Source organism: Esox lucius, chromosome 19 (genome assembly GCF_011004845.1).
Source record: "Esox lucius isolate fEsoLuc1 chromosome 19, fEsoLuc1.pri, whole genome shotgun sequence".
In the NCBI taxonomy this organism is placed as follows: domain Eukaryota; kingdom Metazoa; phylum Chordata; class Actinopteri; order Esociformes; family Esocidae; genus Esox; species Esox lucius.
The window spans coordinates 28,128,002-28,146,580 of record NC_047587.1 but is presented as its reverse complement, the minus strand read 5'-3'; the positions used below and the strand labels follow the sequence as shown (position 1 = coordinate 28,146,580).

The window sequence follows — 18,579 nt, the reverse complement described above, 5'->3', positions numbered from 1 at the left end:
TCCGCCTACTCTGTCAAGCATCAACTACAGGGACACCAACAAACTGCAACCACTCTGAAAGAGGGCCGAGGATCACCCAGAGAGTGCACTCCCATTGCACGAGGACAACAACGGAGAAACACAGCATGCCAGTGACTCCACCCTCCAATGGTTTTGGAGAGGACATGCCAGTAGAGCTCGTCCGGCAAAAGCAGCAAGGGGTGAATTGTAAGACATTGTAAGCCTTTCTCATTCAACAGTAGTGGAGCTCTATGGGAGAAATCCCTGCTTCTGGCTGCTCGTTTATTTATTCTAGTTACAATTAGACAACGTATGGCTGGACCAATTCAGCAAGGTAAGTAGGAGCAAGTCCATGTAATGCTTTATCCACTGCTCAAAAGAATGAAGGGAACCTTAATGTAATCATCACACTATTACACCAAGTCAATTAAACTTCAGAGATTTCAATCTGTCCAGGTTGGAAGCATAAGTGTTTGTGAATCAATGTCACCTGTTTTGGTGCAAAGGAAAGTGACAACAGGTGCACTGGAGAGGCAACAGCAAGACAACCCCCAAAAAGGGAATGGTTTTGCGGGTGGTGGCCACAGACAATTGCTCTTTCCTTATCCTTCCTGACTGATTCTTTCTAGTTTTGTGTTTTGCTAGTGTCCTTGTCACTACTGGTAGCATGAGGCAGTACCTGCAGCCCATTCAGGTTGTACAAGTAGTTCAGCTCCTCTAAGATGGCATATCCAAACGTGCTGTCACAAGAAGGTTTGCTGTGTCTCCCACTACAGTCCAAAGAGCATCCTCAGACCCATTGTCAGACCTTACAAGTGCTGGTCATATAATTAGAATATCATCAAAAAGTTTAACTTGTATATTATATTCATTCAATACACACAGACTGATATATTTCAAATGTTTATTTATTTTAATTGTGATGATTATAACTGAAAATCCAAAAATCAGTATCTCAGATAATTAGAATTTTGTGAATAGGTTCAATATTGAAGACACCTGGTGCCACACTCTTATCAGCTAATTAACTCAAAACAACAATTTGAATATTACTTAAGACCAATACAAAAAAAAGATTCTTAGAAATGTTGGCCAACTGAAAAGAATGAACATGAAAAGTATGAGCATGTACAGCACTCAATACTTAGTTGGGGCTCCTTTTGCCTGAATTACTGCAGCAATGCGATGTGGCATGGAGTCGATCAGTCTGTGGCACTGCTCAGGTGTTATGAGAGCCCAGGTTGCTCTGATAGTGGCCTTCAGCTCTTCTGCATTGTTGAGTCTGGCGTATCGCATCTTCCTCTTCACAATACACCATACATTTTCTAAAGGGTTAAGGTCAGGTGAGTTTTCTGGCCAATTAAGAACAGGGATACCATGGTCTTTAAACCAGGTACTGGTAGCTTTGGCACTGTGTGCAGGTGCCAAGTCCTGTAGGAAAATGAAATCTGCATCTCCATAAAGATGGTCAGCAGCAGGAAGCATGAAGCGTTCGAAAACATCCTGGTAGAAGGCTGCGTTGACCTTGGACCTCAGAAAACAGTGGACCAACACCAGCAGATGACATGGCATCCCAAACCATCACTGACTGTGGAAACTTTACACTGGACTTCAAGCAATGTGGATTCTGTGCCTCTCCTCTCTTCCTCCAGACTCTGGGACCTTGATTTCCAAAGGAAATGCTAAATTTACTTTCATCAGAGAACATAACTCAGCAGCAGTCCAGTCCTTTTTGTCTTTAGGCCAGGCGAGATGCTTCTGACACTGTTCAAGAGTGGCTTGACACAAGGAATGAGACAGCTGAAACCCATGTCTTGCATACATCTTTGCGTGGGGGTTCTTGAAGCACTGACTCTAGCTGCAGTCCACTCTTTGTGAATCTCCCCCACATTTTTGAATGGGTTTTGTTTCACAATCCTCTCCAGGGTGCGGTTTTCTACCACATCTTTTCCTTCCTTTTGCCTTTCTATTAATGTGCTTGGACACAGAGCTCTGTGAACAGCCAGCCTCTTTAGCAATGACCTTTTGTGTCTTGCCCTCCTTGTGCAAGGTGTCAATGGTCATCTTTTGGACAGCTGTCAAGTCTACAGTCTTCCCCATGATTGTGTTGCCTACAGAACTAGACTGAGAGACCATTTAAAGGCCTTTGCAGGTGTTTTGAGTTAATTAGCTGATTAGAGTGTGGCACCAGGTGTCTTCAATATTGAACCTATTCACAATATTCTAATTATCTGAGATACTGAATTTGGGGTTTTCATTAGTTGTCAGTTATAATCATTAAAATAAAATTAACACTCAAAATATATCAGTCTGTGTGGAATGAATGTATACATTATACAAGTTTCACTTTTTGAATGGAATTACTGAAATAAATCAACTTTTTGATGATATTCTAATTACATGACCAGCACCTGTACACTGGTACAGGATAATGGTGAGGATGATGAAGGCATTGATGCCATTGACTGGCCCTCACGTTCCCCAGACCTGAATCCAATGGAGAACCTCTGGGACGTTATGTATCAGTGCATCCGACTCCACCAAGTAGCACCACAGATCACAATCCAGGTCTGGGAGGAGATCCTCCAGGACACCATCGACTGTCTCATCAGGAGCATGCCCAGACATTATCGGGAGTACATACAGGCATGTGGGGGCCATACAACCTACTGAGTCACATTATGAGTTGCCGTGATGAAATTCACACAAGTTGGAACAGCCTGTGATTTAGGTGGTTTACTTTTCGGTGTGAGTTTGGATCCAGCCTTCAATGGGTTGGTGATTTTAGTTTCCACTGACTGCTGTTACATCATTTTGTTCTCATCGAATTACACAATGTACGGTAAAGATTTTGATCTTTAATATATTTCGTTCATTGAGACCCAATGTGTGATTAAAGTTGAAGTATCCTTGAGCAGTGTAGGTTAACAATAAAACCTGAAGATCAGCCCTAGCCTTAACAGGCAGCCAGTGTAGAGAGGCTAATACCGGAGTAATGTGTGCAAATTTCTTCGCTCTAGGTAAGATTCTAGCAGCCGTGTTCAGCACTAATTGAAGTTTATTTATTGATTTATTAGGGTAACTGGAGAGAAGAGCATTGAAGTAATCTAATCTTGAAGTAACTAAAACATGGATTCATTTTTTCTGCCACATTTTTTGATAAAAAGCTTCTGATTTCCAAAGTTTGCACAAAGATTTGTTTACTTTCCTGTTTATGTTCATTTGACTATCATAAACTGCCTCCAATGTTTTTGAGAATTTGTGTATTTGTACAACTGGCCCCTCGACCGCACACTATGTGTAACTGTGTTAGCACAGGACGTCTGCATCCAGCTTCTTCACCTGCTGAGTTATCTGACCCCAGACACCCAGACTGCTGGTTAAACTGCATGTTTACAAAACCAAAGAATTTCTGCACAAACTGTCTGAAAGATTATCTTCATGCAAGTCGTCCTCGCCAGGGTCTTGACATGAACACAGTTTGGTGTCGTAACAGTCCCAGACATAGAGAGCGGTTGGGGCAGTGTTGACCTGACGGGTTTGTGTGCTTGAGGCCAGGCAGGGAGATGTGGGGGGGTGGGCTCTGACGGGCAGATGGCTGGATTGTTCCGAGTGTTTCCGGACCAGAGGAGAAAACATGCCACTGTGAATCAGGAGGAGTCTGTAGACAACCCCCCCTCAACCCAGTATACCCTCTCTCGTCTGTGATTAACTTTTGATAACTTTTTTGAATCTCTTCCAGTTCACTCGGTTTGTCTCCCACGGTCACTTCCAAAATGATTTGCAACCTTTATGATGAATATGAGACCGTTTCCACTGTGGAAAACAAACAACGCAAGGTAACAAGCTACATTCTATCTTCTAGATGTATATGAAAGAAATTCTACTGATACAATTGATCAGAGAAAACTTAATTTGACTTTTTAAAGAACACCTCAGTATTAAGGAACTTTCTGGCAGTCTTGCTTGGTGTCTTGCTTGGGTGAAGTGAAAAGAATGAGGAAACGTGCAAATTAAATCCTTTTTATGGCCACCGTCACAGAGAAAGTGAATCATGTCACCGTAATAATTCTGTTGGTGACAGTGATGGTTTTGAGATGCACTGGGTCCTGGATCACTGAAGGAAGCACAGCAGGGGAATTATCTGAAACACTCAAGCAACATGTATTTCATTCATAGAACACATCTCCTGCAGTGGCCAATCCATGAAAACATTTGTTATAACTGTGCTTTTGATGACAATAACTGGTTCAATGGAATCCTGAATATGGAGAGAAAACACAAAGGTGCTACACATGGGACTTGTCCCCCGTGTGGAAGATAGGTGAATAATTCAAATCAAATCTCCCCCTCCTGTCCTTATTGGAAACCTGTGATTTTATATTTCATCCACTGGTTGAGGTATTTTAGATATGAGGTCTCCAGACATTCCACAATGAAGTTGTCAACCATGATGGAGAGCTCTTGGAGTAGATAAGTATTTCCCTGGAGGAAGAGCTGTTCCATCTTGTCGAGGTTATGCTTACGTTGGAGGGCCGACATCCAAGCAGAGATGTCTGCCAGTCACACATAAATGTGTGTTACCACAGGTGTCAAGTATAAAGAAAAGAAGTTGCGTGTCATCTGAATAACAATGATAGAAGAGACCATTTGACGATATGACAGAGCAAAGTCACTTGATAATAGAAAGAAGATGAGAGAGGCTAAAATTGAGCCCTTTGGGACACCAGTAGTAAGAGCCTGTGGAGCGACACCCAACCTCTCCATGTCACCTGGCAGGAGTGCCCTGCTTGGTAGGATGCAATCCAAGAGGGTGCAGAGCCTGAGACACACAGATTCATAGCAACCAGGAAATAACATTTCTTTAACTTGCTGCTTTTCCCAGCCAAAAAAACACATTTCCATTTTGACAACAATGCTGGGCCAACATCCAAAGGTCCCAGCCTACTGCAACACTGGTGGGCAGTTAATACCGTTTAACACCACCATGCCATTGTAACTGCCGACGTTTTATCTTCTGACAACACAATGCAAACGTGCTCCAAACACACAACTAGTCACACACAATGGGCCATTGCCATCACCCAGAGCCGTGGCCAAAGCTAGGGAAACAACTAAATGTAGGACTCAGAGTGACTGAGGTCGTCAGTGACATTCTACCAGCACACAGCGCTCATTTAACTGTCCCACTGATTCTGGCGATGTTCAAACGGACGCCATGAAGGTGCAAACACAGATGAACAGAACCCACACACATACGGTACACACACCTTGTGGTGCTCACATCCTTTATTTCTCTCATAGTTTGATTGAAATGCACAGGTGTCGTCCAAACCAACAGCCAGTACAAAAACAAACTGCCTAGACATAAGGGGGCCCACATTGAAAAGGTGTGGTTTAGAAGGGGTTGGTGTGGCCAAGCCGTGGACCGTGGCCATGAGGGATTCTTTTTGGAAGGAGCATGCTCAGATCGTTCAGACTCCAAGGGCCCCTGTGCCCCGGTGGCCTGCTACATCAGCCTAGAGCCCTGTGTCCTGGATCAACCGTGTCATCTAGATCTGAAGGACCAGCAATAGGAAGCCCTGGGTTGAGACAGTAGAGCTGAACCTGACAGCAGCTGTCAGGTGGCGTCTGTAAAGCACAAAGGACTAGTGGTGCACCTTATTGTCATGGCCGGCTGACGTCATATCAACATTAGGGACTAGGTAATCATCTGATAAACTGTGCGAGTGTGCGTGACCTCTCCCTGACAATGGTTTTCGTGAGATGAAACTATTCTCTCCTTCTCCCTCTGACCTCAGAGCCGGCCACAGATGATGCACATTTCTGGAGCGTGCTTATCAGTGGTTTCCAAAAACATCAAGCAACAATTTGGTTTTAATAGACATGCGGGCGGCATTAACGATTAAACAGTCAAAATCCTCTGCTCTGTCATCATCCAACGAGAGTTGGTGTTTAACCTCTGTGTCATGTGTGAGACCACACAAATCCGTCACCCTAATTAACAACACGCAAACTAGTGCACATCATCACTGTAACTGATACACACTCACACGTGTTCTTATTTAAAATCTAAATGTTCTTCTCTGAAATGTCTTCCAGTATGTATCATCTTAATCTGTTTACCTATCAATGTGTCACCCTAACTGTATAATGTGAGCCATGGTATCTTGTGTTCTGGAAATGACAGGCATGTGGTGTTTTTTTAAATGTAAAACTTTGGTACAGACCTTTTATTCACACGGAACCAGGGGCATTGTACTGCCAAGGTCTCATATTTGTTTTTCTGTCTGTTAAAATATTTAAATCTAATTATCTTGTTTTCAGAAATCTGGGACAGTCCAATCGCTAACCAAAAACAGAGGAGCATTTTGACACGTACTTAGCTGCCTTGTTTGTTACCATGGCTTCCTCATTAACTATATAATAGGTCTAATCAAGGGAAACATTTCTAACACATTTAACTACTGCAATTAATCAAGCATTTAAAAATGTACAGTATTTATTGAATTACTTAAATTAATACAGAAAGCTGTATTACTTTATACTTTTGTTTCTTTTATTTGGATGAAGAACTGCATCGCCATTGTTTTTAACAGCTTGAATGCTTCTTGGTGAAATGTCAGATAAGGTCAGCAGACATCCATTTAACGCTCCTCTTTTTTCCCTTTCAAATACTCTGTCATTTTCCCTTCCTTGTTAAAGCCCCATCTCGACATTAGAAGCTTATTCAGGATATGGTTGGCCTTCTAAGAATTATTCAGAATATGGTCTACCTTCTAAGAACTAAATCAGAATATGGTCAGCCTTCTAAGAATTATTCAGAATATGGTCTACCTTCTAAGAACTAAATCAGAATATGGTCGGCCTTCTAAGAATTATTCAGAATATGGTCTACCTTCTAAGAACTAAATCAGAATATGGTCGGCCTTCGAAGAACTAATTCAGAATATGGTCTACCTTCTAAGAACTAAATCAGAATATGGTTGGCCTTCGAAGAACTAATTCAGAATATGGTCTAACTTCTAAGAGCCCACCACTATCCCGCCTCTTTATTCTCTTCCCACAAAAGACAGGTATCTTTTCCAATAAGAATAATAAAACATATATAGGCATGTGTATAAATGTGTCTCTCTGTGTAATGGAGGGAAAAAGACCGGCACATTATTCCCCACTGTTCATTAAAGGTTGGCCTAATTGAGCTGTCAGCCGACACAGTCAAAACAAGACTACTGCCAACAACATATGACCCAACCTCTTAAGCCCCCCACCACTAGTTAGCATTGCATCAACACAATTCAGGTTTCTTTATTGGCATGACAAATATACATTCTTGTTGCTAAAGCATGTATGCCAAGAACAGAGCAGTAAACAAAGAGAACAATGCACCCTGTGATATTTCTTTCCCTCTATCAGCTCTGGCGTCCAGGGGACCTACCACCTTCTCACCCTACATTGTTTATTTATAGGATCTGCTGTCCTAGATAATTGGTCCCAGATTAAGGGAAGGGCAGGGGTGCGTGGAGGGCGCCTGTGAACAGGACAGAGTGTCACGCTAGGGGGACACCAGTGTGCCAAGCCCCCGTCCTGCCGTCTTTTCCTGCCTCAACCTAAAGTCAATCTGTATTTTCCCAACAGAGGGTATCTACAGTACATCATCTATAATGTAAGCACCTGTACACGCCCATTGACTCTGTGCATTATGTTGTGGTTCAGGTGCATGAGCACTGGATCAATGAAAGTCACATAAAGCTTGGCATTTTCCTTATGGGAATTAATTGACATGCAAAGAAAACAACCACATGAACTGATTATATAATAAAAATGGATGTGGGTGGACTCAAGCTCTATAGTTTTGAGTCTGCAGGGAGTAATGGCAGAGAGAGGGAGGCCTTAAAGGTTGCCTTCTAGAATGACATGTTTTAAGTCTGCGGGGCAGTTGACAGGAAACACGGTGTGGCTGGAGCTCTTTCGCTCCACCAATGTGGCCACAGCCTCACCAAGGTCCAGGTGGTTTAGATAACCAGGAGCCATGCGTTCTGGAGGGGCCACACCTGTGTTGATTTTTACCTGGAAGAACAAATAAATGGAAGACAGTTGGTTATGATAGTTGTGTAGAGATAGTTAGGTAAAGTTTATCTTCTGTGTATGATACAACAAACAAGGGAAGGGAGTATTAGAAATAGCTTCTGTTGCGGACAACTTTGATCAATAATTTCTATTTCCGTACACTGATACATGGATTGGAACTGATGAATGATCCTGAATCACAGCTAACTATCGAGAAGAACAGTTGGGGTTTTATATTCTGGATCTTGGCTGCACCTGGTTGAGTTTGCAGGGCACTTCTGGGTACTCCTCGCGTAGCACCTGACAGAATGCCAGGGTGCTTGCGGCCCCAACAGTCAGGAAGCCTGTGCCTGGCATCAACAGCTTCTCGCCAGCACCACCTGTGGTACAGCCCACATATATCTGGCCAATAATCCCCAGGTCATATTCAGCAAGTGCAAAAGGAAAATGAATGTGTTAAACAGGGAGAAAGCTGTTCCTCAAGACAAGGTGTCTTGTTTGGGTCCATCACTCAAATGTGGTCATTACTTTTGAAGAACCCTCAGAGGAGCACATTAGTATAACTGCCTGTCTGGTGGTGTTGTTAGGTAGAACACTCGCCTGTGATAAAGGTGTAGGTGCAGTTGGGGTCGTCTCTCACAAGTGGAAAGAAGACCTTCCATGATACAAAGGTGCTGAACAGCAATGTCTCAATCACCTATAAGTGGATGAGAAGAATCAGTAGAACAATACACTGATATGGAAAGGAAATCATCGAGAAAGGAAAATCTAAGTTGACAAGAAAGGAGGAAGACAAGACTGTATTTAAAATAATTAAATTGTGTAATGATTATAATGTGATGATAACAATGACAAGGATGATGACATTCAGATGACGACTCTGAATCATGGATTAGTCATTGAGCTTTTTTGAGGACTCACCCAATGTAGTTCTTTCAGAGTCTGAGTGTGTGGCGGTCCACCTTGCCACCAGCTGAACCCCAGAGATGACACTATGTCTGTCACTTTGCCAACAGACTTGAGAAGGGTCTGCTTGACCACCTCTGCCCCCTCCTCAGAACCTGAAAGGAGGAATTACATTTTTTGAGAAGTGTATTGAGCGGGGATAATGGATGTCTTCAACTATTCTCTCAGTTTGTAAATGTGTCTATGTAATGTTGTGTTTCTGCCAAGGAGTGTGATGCCTCCTCCTACCAACATTTCCCACCAGGGTGGTGAGGTTGTCTCTGGTGGATGGAGAAACAAACCCCCTGAGCTTCTCCAATCTGCTGTTGTCTCTGGAGATCACTGCTACCTTAAAACCTTGGAACAGGATAAAGACATCAGTGTCATTATCAAGTGAGATTGTGAGTAACTGAAGATAGATTTTGCTGCAGTAGATGGATTTGCGTATTGATAACTTTGTTTCATACCAAAATACAGAATGTATGGGGATCATACACTGCAAAAATCATACACATACAAAACACACCTTTTATGAAACGAGAAAGTTCATTTGTTCAGCTATTAATATTGTAATACAACATGAGTGAGAGCTCTGTTAAAAGAAAATATCTACATCAACCAATCAATCAACTTGTCATTACATTTGAATCCAACTCGGACATTATTACTCGTCTCCTCACAAACCTGTAGAAAAACGTTACCCGCAAGAATAGTCTACTAGACTATGCCTGTAAGCCATGCAGAACTTTGGCCGAGAGTACAACAATGTATCACCATAATTCCAAGACAATATAAAGTTGTCCCTATAAGAAAAATCATACCTTGAAGGCTGTGCGTAATGGAGACCCCGGTTGTTTTACGTGCGGTGACTTCGCTGTCATTACAGCCAACTTGACAACAGAAGCCTCATCTTTTTTTCCCTGTGCTGTGTGAATTACTAAACATTTATATTTCATGTTATACCCAAGATTGTAACTTGAGTAACACTAAACAACTAAAGTCTCATTTTAATTAAACCCGCATTACAGCCGTAGCCCTTCCCATGGTCAGAAATGTACTCACATACTGGTGTTGAGTACTAAAAAAAACAATTACTATCACGGCGAACTATATTCACAGGTATACGTTAACAGGTATACGTTAACTTTAAGGAATCAAAGTGTCTTGGCACAAAACATAGCAAATTAATACTCAGCGTAAACATATATTCCGTATTTGAATGAATCCAAGCCTAATTTCCCATCAGAGCGAGGTTGATCAACTCGACAATAATCTTGTGTAAAGTGGCACACAGTTCAATATTTTAGAACTCTTCATAACACATATTCTACGCAGAACGTTATAGATGACATTGCATCACTTCAATCTTGCGCTCTGCCCACTGATCGCAGAGCGAAGGCACTGTCTGACGCAAGTCTCCAAATGCTCCCTAACTCAATGACCACATCTTACCTTTATCAAGTAGGGCTTTAACTATTCCAGAGCCTACTGTTCCTGCTCCACCGAGAGCTAACACAACTCTGTCCGCGTTTGACATACTGGATAGGTCCACAGGACTACAGGAACTTGAACACCGTTGAACGTTTTAGTAGGGTTGACAGTCTGTCCATGTAGAGCATCAAGATGTACAACACAGGACCTTTAAACAAATCACAGGGGCCAAAGTTCCGCCCTTCATCTAGAGTCACTAAAGCTACGCCCATATCAGGTGAAGGAACAACCCACAAAATCATAATGAACCTCAATCCCTTTCTCTTTCTCTCAACCGATCTCAATTAAAATTTAAATAGCTCTTTATTAGCTTGGGAAATGTCTTTACATTGCCAAAGCCAGTGGAAATAAATATAAAATACTAACCATACACAATAAAAATTCTCGTTTTGAAAAAAGGGAATACCTATAAATGGAATATTGCCCCCTGGTGGAGATACATTCACACATTGAATTCTATTGAATTAATGGATTTATATTATGAATGGATTTATATAACCCCAGCAACAATCTGTAATTGTATTTTGTAATATGTTTTATATTGCTGTCTAAAAATTTACAAAAAAATAGTTTTTGTAAAGTGGGACGGCGGACATTCCGATTCTGAACCACCGCGGAGCTAAATCAAGCGCACGGACACTGTTGACACGTGACACCTGTTTACTTTTCTGAACTTTAGGTTGGGTTCAGATCACACTCATCGTTTTCCTGTTGTGTTCCCTGCATTTACACAAGATTAGATTTAAGTCCTACCATATAGCAAGTTTTGGTGAGTTTGGTATGTTTTTCTAACATTAGCATTAACAGTTTACCTAGCAAGTTAGTTTCATATTGTATTCAACCTAGTTGCTGTAATTAGCAAGTTAGCTAGCGACCAGCTAATAATGTTCATAAAGCGCCTACAAGTGGACAACAAGTGGACATATTAAGAGTTGTGTGCTTGAATGTCATAACTAAGATTGTTAGTTACGTTCTATTATGACTGCAAAATGTTACAGACTGTCACTGATCGAGACGAGTAGGGAGGGCAAAGATGTTAGCTTTCTCAGACGACCCCCAAACACACACACACTCGATTCTATAATATTGTAGCCATAGGATTATTTGACGTACTTGTAGCTTGCTCGTAATACTCAGTAACAATTTGGCAGCCAGCGAATCGTTTTATATCGCTCGAGCTAGCCACTGGAATTATGTTATTAGATAGCTAATAACTACTGTATTACTGCTGGCTAGCACATTAACTATTTATCTGGTCCGTTTCGCTTTCATTTTGGGAGGGCGACAAGATTTGATGTTATTATATGGGAACATGATACATCTCAGAGAAAATCTGTGATGGCTAGACAGAAGTGTGTAAAAAAAAAAAAAGTATAGCTATGGTGAATCAAACAAGTCTAGTCAAGCGTTTTTTAAAATCTCGTTTCTTTCCAGACACTTCCGCCCAAGCAACATAACTAGCTTGAGAACGGTAAGTCCAAGTTGTAAATGAAGAAGTGACTTATTATGATGTTACAACTGAATCACACATTTCTCACTAAACATGAATCTCTAAATTATCCCAAACATTGTGGCATCTAATTCGGCTAATGGGCTAAGCTATTGCATGTCAGAACATTTGATACAAAAATTACTTAGTTATCTTGCTACAGGAGCTAAAATATTAGCGAATGGTCTCACATAGCAAATGGACAGAAATTTTTATTTTTATTCTCATGTCTTTATGCTTAGAAGTAGCTTTCTTTGAAAAATTAGGTGTATTTTTGTTAATGGGATATTGGGTGGTTGTTTGGTAGTTTTGTAAAAGTAATTCCCTCTTAAAATGTTCCTTTTTGTTTTGTCAAATTGATCTGAAATACAGTGTAGACATTGTTAATGTTGTAAATGACTATTGTAGCTGGAAACAGCTAGAATATCACAGACATATAGCCTTTTAAATGTATGTACTTGGATTAGAAACCACAACATTCCGTTTTAATATAGGACTGATGGTTGCTGGTAATGGGCCTCTGTAACCAAGTACACTCACCTAAAGGATTATTAGGAACACCTGTTCAATTTCTCATTAATGCAATTATCTAATCAACCAATCACATGGCAGTTGCTTCAATGCATTTAGGGGTGTGGTCCTGGTCAAGTCAATCTCCTGAACTCCAAACTGAATGTCAGAATGGGAAAGAAAGGTGATTTAAGCAATTTTGAGCGTGGCATGGTTGTTGGTGCCAGACGGGCCGGTCTGAGTATTTCACAATCTGCCCAGTTACTGGGATTTTCACGCACAACCATTTCTAGGGTTTACAAAGAATGGTGTGAAAAGAGAAAAACATCCAGTATGCGGCAGTCCTGTGGGCGAAAATGCCTTGTTGAAGCTAGAGGTCAGAGGAGAATGGGCCGACTAATTCAAACTGATAGAAGAGCAACTTTGACTGAAATAACCACTCGTTACAACCGAGGTATGCAGCAAAGCATTTGTGAAGCCACAACACGCACAACCTTGAGGCGGATGGGCTACAACAGCAGAAGAACCCACCGGGTACCACTCATCTCCACGACAAATAGGAAAAAGAGGCTACAATTTGCACAAGCTCACCAAAATTGGACACTTGAAGACTGGAAGAATGTTGCCTGGTCTGATGAGTCTCGATTTCTGTTGAGACATTCAGATGGTAGAGTCAGAATTTGGTGTAAACAGAATGAGAACATGGATCCATCATGCCTTGTTACCACTGTGGTGGTGTAATGGTGTGGGGGATGTTTTCTTGGCACACTTTAGGCCCCTTAGTGCCAATTGGGCATTGTTTAAATGCCACGGCCTACCTGAGCATTCTGATGGCTACTTCCAGCAGGATAATGCACCATGTCACAAAGCTCGAATCATTTCAAATTGGTTTCTTGAACATGACAATGAGTTCACTGTACTGAAATGGCCCCCACAGTCACCAGATCTCAACCCAATAGAGCATCTTTGGGATGTGGTGGAACGGGAGCTTCGTGCCCTGGATGTGCATCCCACAAATCTCCATCAATTGCAAGATGCTATCCTATCAATATAGGCCAACATTTCTAAAGAATGCTTTCAGCACCTTGTTGAATCAATGCCACGTAGAATTAAGCCAGTTCTGAAGGCGAAAGGGGGTCAAACACAGTATTAGTATGGTGTTCCTAATAATCCTTTAGGTGAGTGTACATGTGTGTATGTTTATATATATATATATATATTATTTCATTAATAAATCTTTGCTTTCACCATTTTGTCCTTGTTATGCCTTTGAACAGCTGAGATGAGTTTTTCTAGGAAGAAATCCAGAAATCTGGTGGAACTGTACCAGCTCAATTTGGAGCAACGAATTGTGCAGGGTGACTCTAACCTGGTATGCAGAGATGAGGAGTTGTGTGAAGTGGTAGAGGGACTGCTGAGGGATGGATGTTCCCAGGACACACACTCCTTATTGGGACTGGACCCACTCCGTGTGATGGAGGACTCACTAAAGACCACACTAGCACCTCCTGTCAAAAGCAGGGTTGGATTGGAGAGGCTGGCCAGGGCATTTGAAGTGCTAGAGCTGGCAGCACTTAACCTGTACTTATGTCCCTGGAGAAAGGAATACAGAGTGGTCAAGGTATGCCATTTTGGTGTAGATGTATTGGTTATAGACTTCCTCACTGACTTGCAATTTATCATTCTGATGCTGTATCACTAGTGCTGTTGTGGCTGGTGTGGAAATGACTTTGCTTTTGTCCAGAAAGATAAGGTCATACATTTTGCACGTTTAATAAACATAGAACTGTCTTCCTTCTAGATGTTCTCAGGCATGTTCACGCATTACGTTAAGCCGGCGCTGTCCATGCAGCAGGTGGCTGATCTTTTTGGGCTGCTTGGATACCAGGCTTCAGAGGACAGATGTTGTGAAGAGCTTCGGCTGCGTTCCCCAGCCCTCCCAGTCTACAACCTGCTCCGCCTGTCCTGTGCCTTCTTCGCTGCACGTTGTGAGTGTTGCCTCCTGCTGTCTGCCATAAGACCCCAGGCCAGAGGGGTGGAGTGGGAGCTTAATCTGGTACAGGAGAGGCAGAAAGGCCACAGCCTGCAGGTTGCACTGGACAACACCAAGAGAAGGTTGGAGACCGTACCAGAGAAAGAGAATGCCCCGGGATTATCTGTTGCTGAAGGAGACTTGGATCTGTATACAGCAGATCAGTTTAATGGGGATAAAGATGTGGGGTTGGTCAGAGGTCCTCTCGGTTCGCCTGCTGGGGTGGCCGGCATGAACACGTCTCGGTCCATCACAAGAGACTGCAATGTGCTGTCTTCCCACAGAGAAAATGTCTGTGTCTCCACACTGAACTGCCAGTTGACTAGAACCACATCATTAGTGCCTACCAGAAACACCCAAATAAACACAAAAAGGGATGGTACAAATGAAGATTTGGCCAAGTCAGAAGGAGTGGATTCATTCTCTCGGTCTGAACAAACCTCAGTCAGTTGCTCCCCCTTGTCTTCAGGGGGCAGTTGCATCAAGAATAGTCTAGGCTCATGTGTCGAACGCAGCAGTCGTTTAGACAACATGAGCTCCCACCTGATGGAGATGTGTGACAGTAAGTGGTCTGTCCCGACAGAGCGCAGCAGAGCATCATCGTTGCTAAGAAACCCGGGAGAGGGGGGAGTGTCACCGACCCACAGGGATAAGAGAGAGCTAATTGACGTCGTCCAAGCAAGAGATCTCTCTCAGTCCATTCCTTTCCATGACTGTTGTACCACTGCCAATCCAGACCCTGCATTCACCTGCCTCATCTGTAGGGTCTTCCACACTAGTGCCTGCACAGAGGTTGAGGTGTGCCAGAGAAAACATGAGGTGCACAGGTTGGGTATGTGCAAGTCAGGGTGCCAAAAGCTCCCGTACATCCTTTGTCGGTACTGCAGTGCAGAGTTCTGTAAAGACTGCTGGTATAGAGCACCACTTGACTGTGCTTGTGGCCAACCCTTTGACCAGTCAACCTCAGTTTAAGTTCAGTAACCATTTGAAGGCACTTTACATGCTTAGGGAAAAGCACTGATATAAACCTTGAAGGCCCCTTAATCAATATTCCTTCAAAATAATGTAATTCACATGCTGCCTTAATGACAATATCCTTAACTTGTAATATTAATTAAAAAAAATGTCTAATCTAAATGTAGGTGCAAAACTCTAATGCTGTATGTTGTTGCTTTAGTCTCTGTAGGACTTTAAATTGCCTTTATTAGTCCTGTTTTTCATTATAATTCATCCAATGCCATTGATTTTAGGATTAGGAGCCTCTTGTTAGCCAGCGATTTATAATGTAACTTGAGCTGAGATAAATACTGCCAAATGTGTGTTTTCATTCTGTGGTCTGCAAATATATTGTTATTAAAACGGGTTTGAAAGTGAGAACATGTCTGTTGTGATTTAAAATGTAATTTAAAAGCCACTACATTTTATATAAAGCAATGTTTTTTCTCACCTACTCTAATGAGGATGAACAGGGAATAGGCACCGGTGCCCTGGTGGAGGTTTTAATACTGGAACCGGAAGTGATGGATGAGTGGGAAATAACAAACAAAAACCAGCTTTCATAAATACAATTTATTATAAAGAACAGTTTAAAGAAAAAAAATGTTTTGGGGTTATACTTATGATCTGGTGCCATGTTTGGTCCAAGAAGTCTACTTGGTAATCTGGGTTAGTCAGGGTGACTAGGGTTTAAACTGCTACTCGTTCTGTGCTGCCCAGTTGACGTTGATAAAGGTTTTACTGTCCATGCGGTCTATATACAGGACTCCATCCAAGTGATCCATCTCATGCTGTAGGATGCGTGCGGGCCAGCCGCTCACCTGCCAGGTCACAGACTCCGCTTTCTCATTCAGACCTTTGAAACAAAGAATTAAAGCTATGAATTGAAACATACAATACTAATGTTTGATGTTGACTAGCCACTGCTCCAGTGACAGATGTGGCTGGAGCAGTTGTGGAAAGATTAAATCTACATGTGGATTCAAACATCCATTAAGCTGCTCTGTGTAACAAGTAGATTCTCTAACCTGAGACTTCCACAGAGAGGTAGCGTGGAACAGAGGCTGAGAACCAGAGAGGCTTTCACATGCCTCCTGGAACTTAACCGTGCGCCCATCCAGGACACGAAGCTGGGGGTTGATAAAGATCTTTAGGGGTACAGTGATGAGGCCGCGGGCTTCACGTGCAGCAGGCAAGCAGTCCTCCAACATACGCTCTGGGAACTCCAGCGCTAAGATACGGAGTGGCACTCCAACTTGAGGCGCACTCAGTCCCACACAGTCAAACTTCCGCATCACCTTAACCATGGTGCGGATCACCTCCTGAACCTCCGGACCCAGCACTGAACCTGGGTCCACCAGGGCAGCCTTGGCTCGCAGCACCGGATCACCCACCTGGCAGACATTGGGATATGGTGGATTTGGCGGGGGCTTGATCTTCCGCTTCATGTACTGTAGGTAGGAACGAACCTTGACGTTTGTAGAGTGAAACCGGGAGAGGGACAAAGAGACGACAGGGATTCCTCGGCCAACTGAGCAAGTAGAATGGGGCCGTGGAACTTTCGAAATATAAATGCACAAAGCCCTTGACAACAGCACTGAAGTACACAGAGTTCTATTCATGGCTGGTTCTATTCCTGGCAGCAGTCAGCTACAGCCCACCTGCAGGAGACGAATTGTAACAAATAAACGACTAATATATTTTAAGTGGTTAATCAATGGTAAAGATTGATTGACACGCACAAATGACAGCTCAGTAGTTCACCAAATCATTATTTGGTGACACAGTTAGGATAAACTCATTTCAAACTATTACTTACATGAAATGTCCTTACTGAGTAGCTAGCCTTAGCAAGCTAATAGGGCAGTTAGCTAAATGAGGGTTCTCTTACTGCTCACTAAGACATTAAAAACAACACAAATTAAATTATAATAAATGTATCCCATGCACATTTTACACGTGTGCATACCTTACAACATGTTCCTAAATCTTACTAACTATAATAATAATGACTGTGGCAATGACAAAGTAAACTAAGCGGCGTCTTGTGAGCAACATTAAAGAAACACATCCGGGTCACGAAAATTTGGAATTTTTCTAAATAAAAGAGACCATCGAATTACTTAAAAACTGAGATAATTTTAGTTTATTAATTGTTTGAAAACATGTACCTCTCAAAACATTGACAACAGTTCAAATATGATCATATTTAAGAGTAATTTCGATAAAAAGTGTGTGTTAAAACACGTTCAAGGGTAAAATTCAGACAATGCCAATGACAGTATATGGAATACATATTGCCTCCTAGCTCATTAACTATTGAATATTCCACAGAGAAAGCAGTGTAGGAAACGTCCAGGAGAATGTGTAGAGTAAGACAAACCTGTCTAATCATGGGGAACGGTGTGCTACATCTAGCAACACAATATTTCCACACCCTCTTTTTCCACAATGTAACTTAATGGATATGAAATACATATTGACTCATACAGAAAAAACTATTCTATACGCCGCAGTGAATGCATTGTAAGAAATGTTCGGGAGACTATATAGATTGATTATATACAAAAAAATCAAGGGGCACTGTGTATTTGCAATTGTTGCTGGTGTTTTACTCCGCCCACCCCATTGGCCATAATGTAACTCAATGCATATGAAATACATATTGGCCTATAAAAAAAAAACTATTCTATACGCCCCCCCCCCCCCCCATTGTTTCCCATTAAACATTGCAAATGGTATATTAATTCGATATGCCCACTATATTGATTACAAAATGCCCTCTCAGTCATTTCATCCTGGATCCGGGTCTGATTGTATGAAATACTCCGAAAATACTTTAATTTGAAGTAATACGTTAGCCGCTTTTTTTTTAAACGTTTCAGATTTTTGTGATCCGGAAGTGCTTTTTTTAATGTTGATCACAAAAACAAGACGTATGTAGAAAGTGAGACCCACAACGCTAAGTCGACTAACAATTTTCTATCCAATCAGGGGCTGGTCTGCTTATTGCCCACCTCCGATTGGTCCCCTCCCAAGCGAGCCA

General features: G+C 42.1%; 3 protein-coding genes across 3 annotated transcripts; 1 reads left to right on the top strand and 2 right to left on the bottom strand.

Annotated features, from left to right (window-relative positions):
• Window positions 1–7,294: 7,294 nt before the first annotated feature.
• Window positions 7,295–10,625, bottom strand: si:dkey-238o13.4 (peroxisomal trans-2-enoyl-CoA reductase). The gene is given in 6 exon segments (NM_001304123.1): window positions 7,295–8,070; window positions 8,326–8,450; window positions 8,671–8,767; window positions 8,992–9,131; window positions 9,265–9,372; window positions 10,468–10,625. Coding segments are annotated over 6 exon segments (732 nt in total). The 5' UTR covers window positions 10,553–10,625; the 3' UTR covers window positions 7,295–7,893.
• A 522-nt stretch (window positions 10,626–11,147) lies between these two features.
• Window positions 11,148–15,933, top strand: spata2l (spermatogenesis associated 2-like). Its single transcript, XM_010884106.4, has 4 exons — window positions 11,148–11,275; window positions 11,941–11,977; window positions 13,783–14,126; window positions 14,307–15,933. Exons 3-4 carry the CDS (start codon window positions 13,788–13,790, stop codon window positions 15,507–15,509), a joined length of 1,542 nt encoding a protein of 513 aa, XP_010882408.1. The 5' UTR covers window positions 11,148–11,275; window positions 11,941–11,977; window positions 13,783–13,787; the 3' UTR covers window positions 15,510–15,933.
• A 158-nt stretch (window positions 15,934–16,091) lies between these two features.
• Window positions 16,092–17,601, bottom strand: pdf (peptide deformylase, mitochondrial). Its single transcript, XM_010884107.3, is given in 4 exon segments — window positions 16,092–16,389; window positions 16,562–16,606; window positions 16,609–17,194; window positions 17,353–17,601. Coding segments are annotated over 3 exon segments (750 nt in total). The 5' UTR covers window positions 17,156–17,194; window positions 17,353–17,601; the 3' UTR covers window positions 16,092–16,231.
• Between the last annotated feature and the right edge of the window lie 978 nt (window positions 17,602–18,579).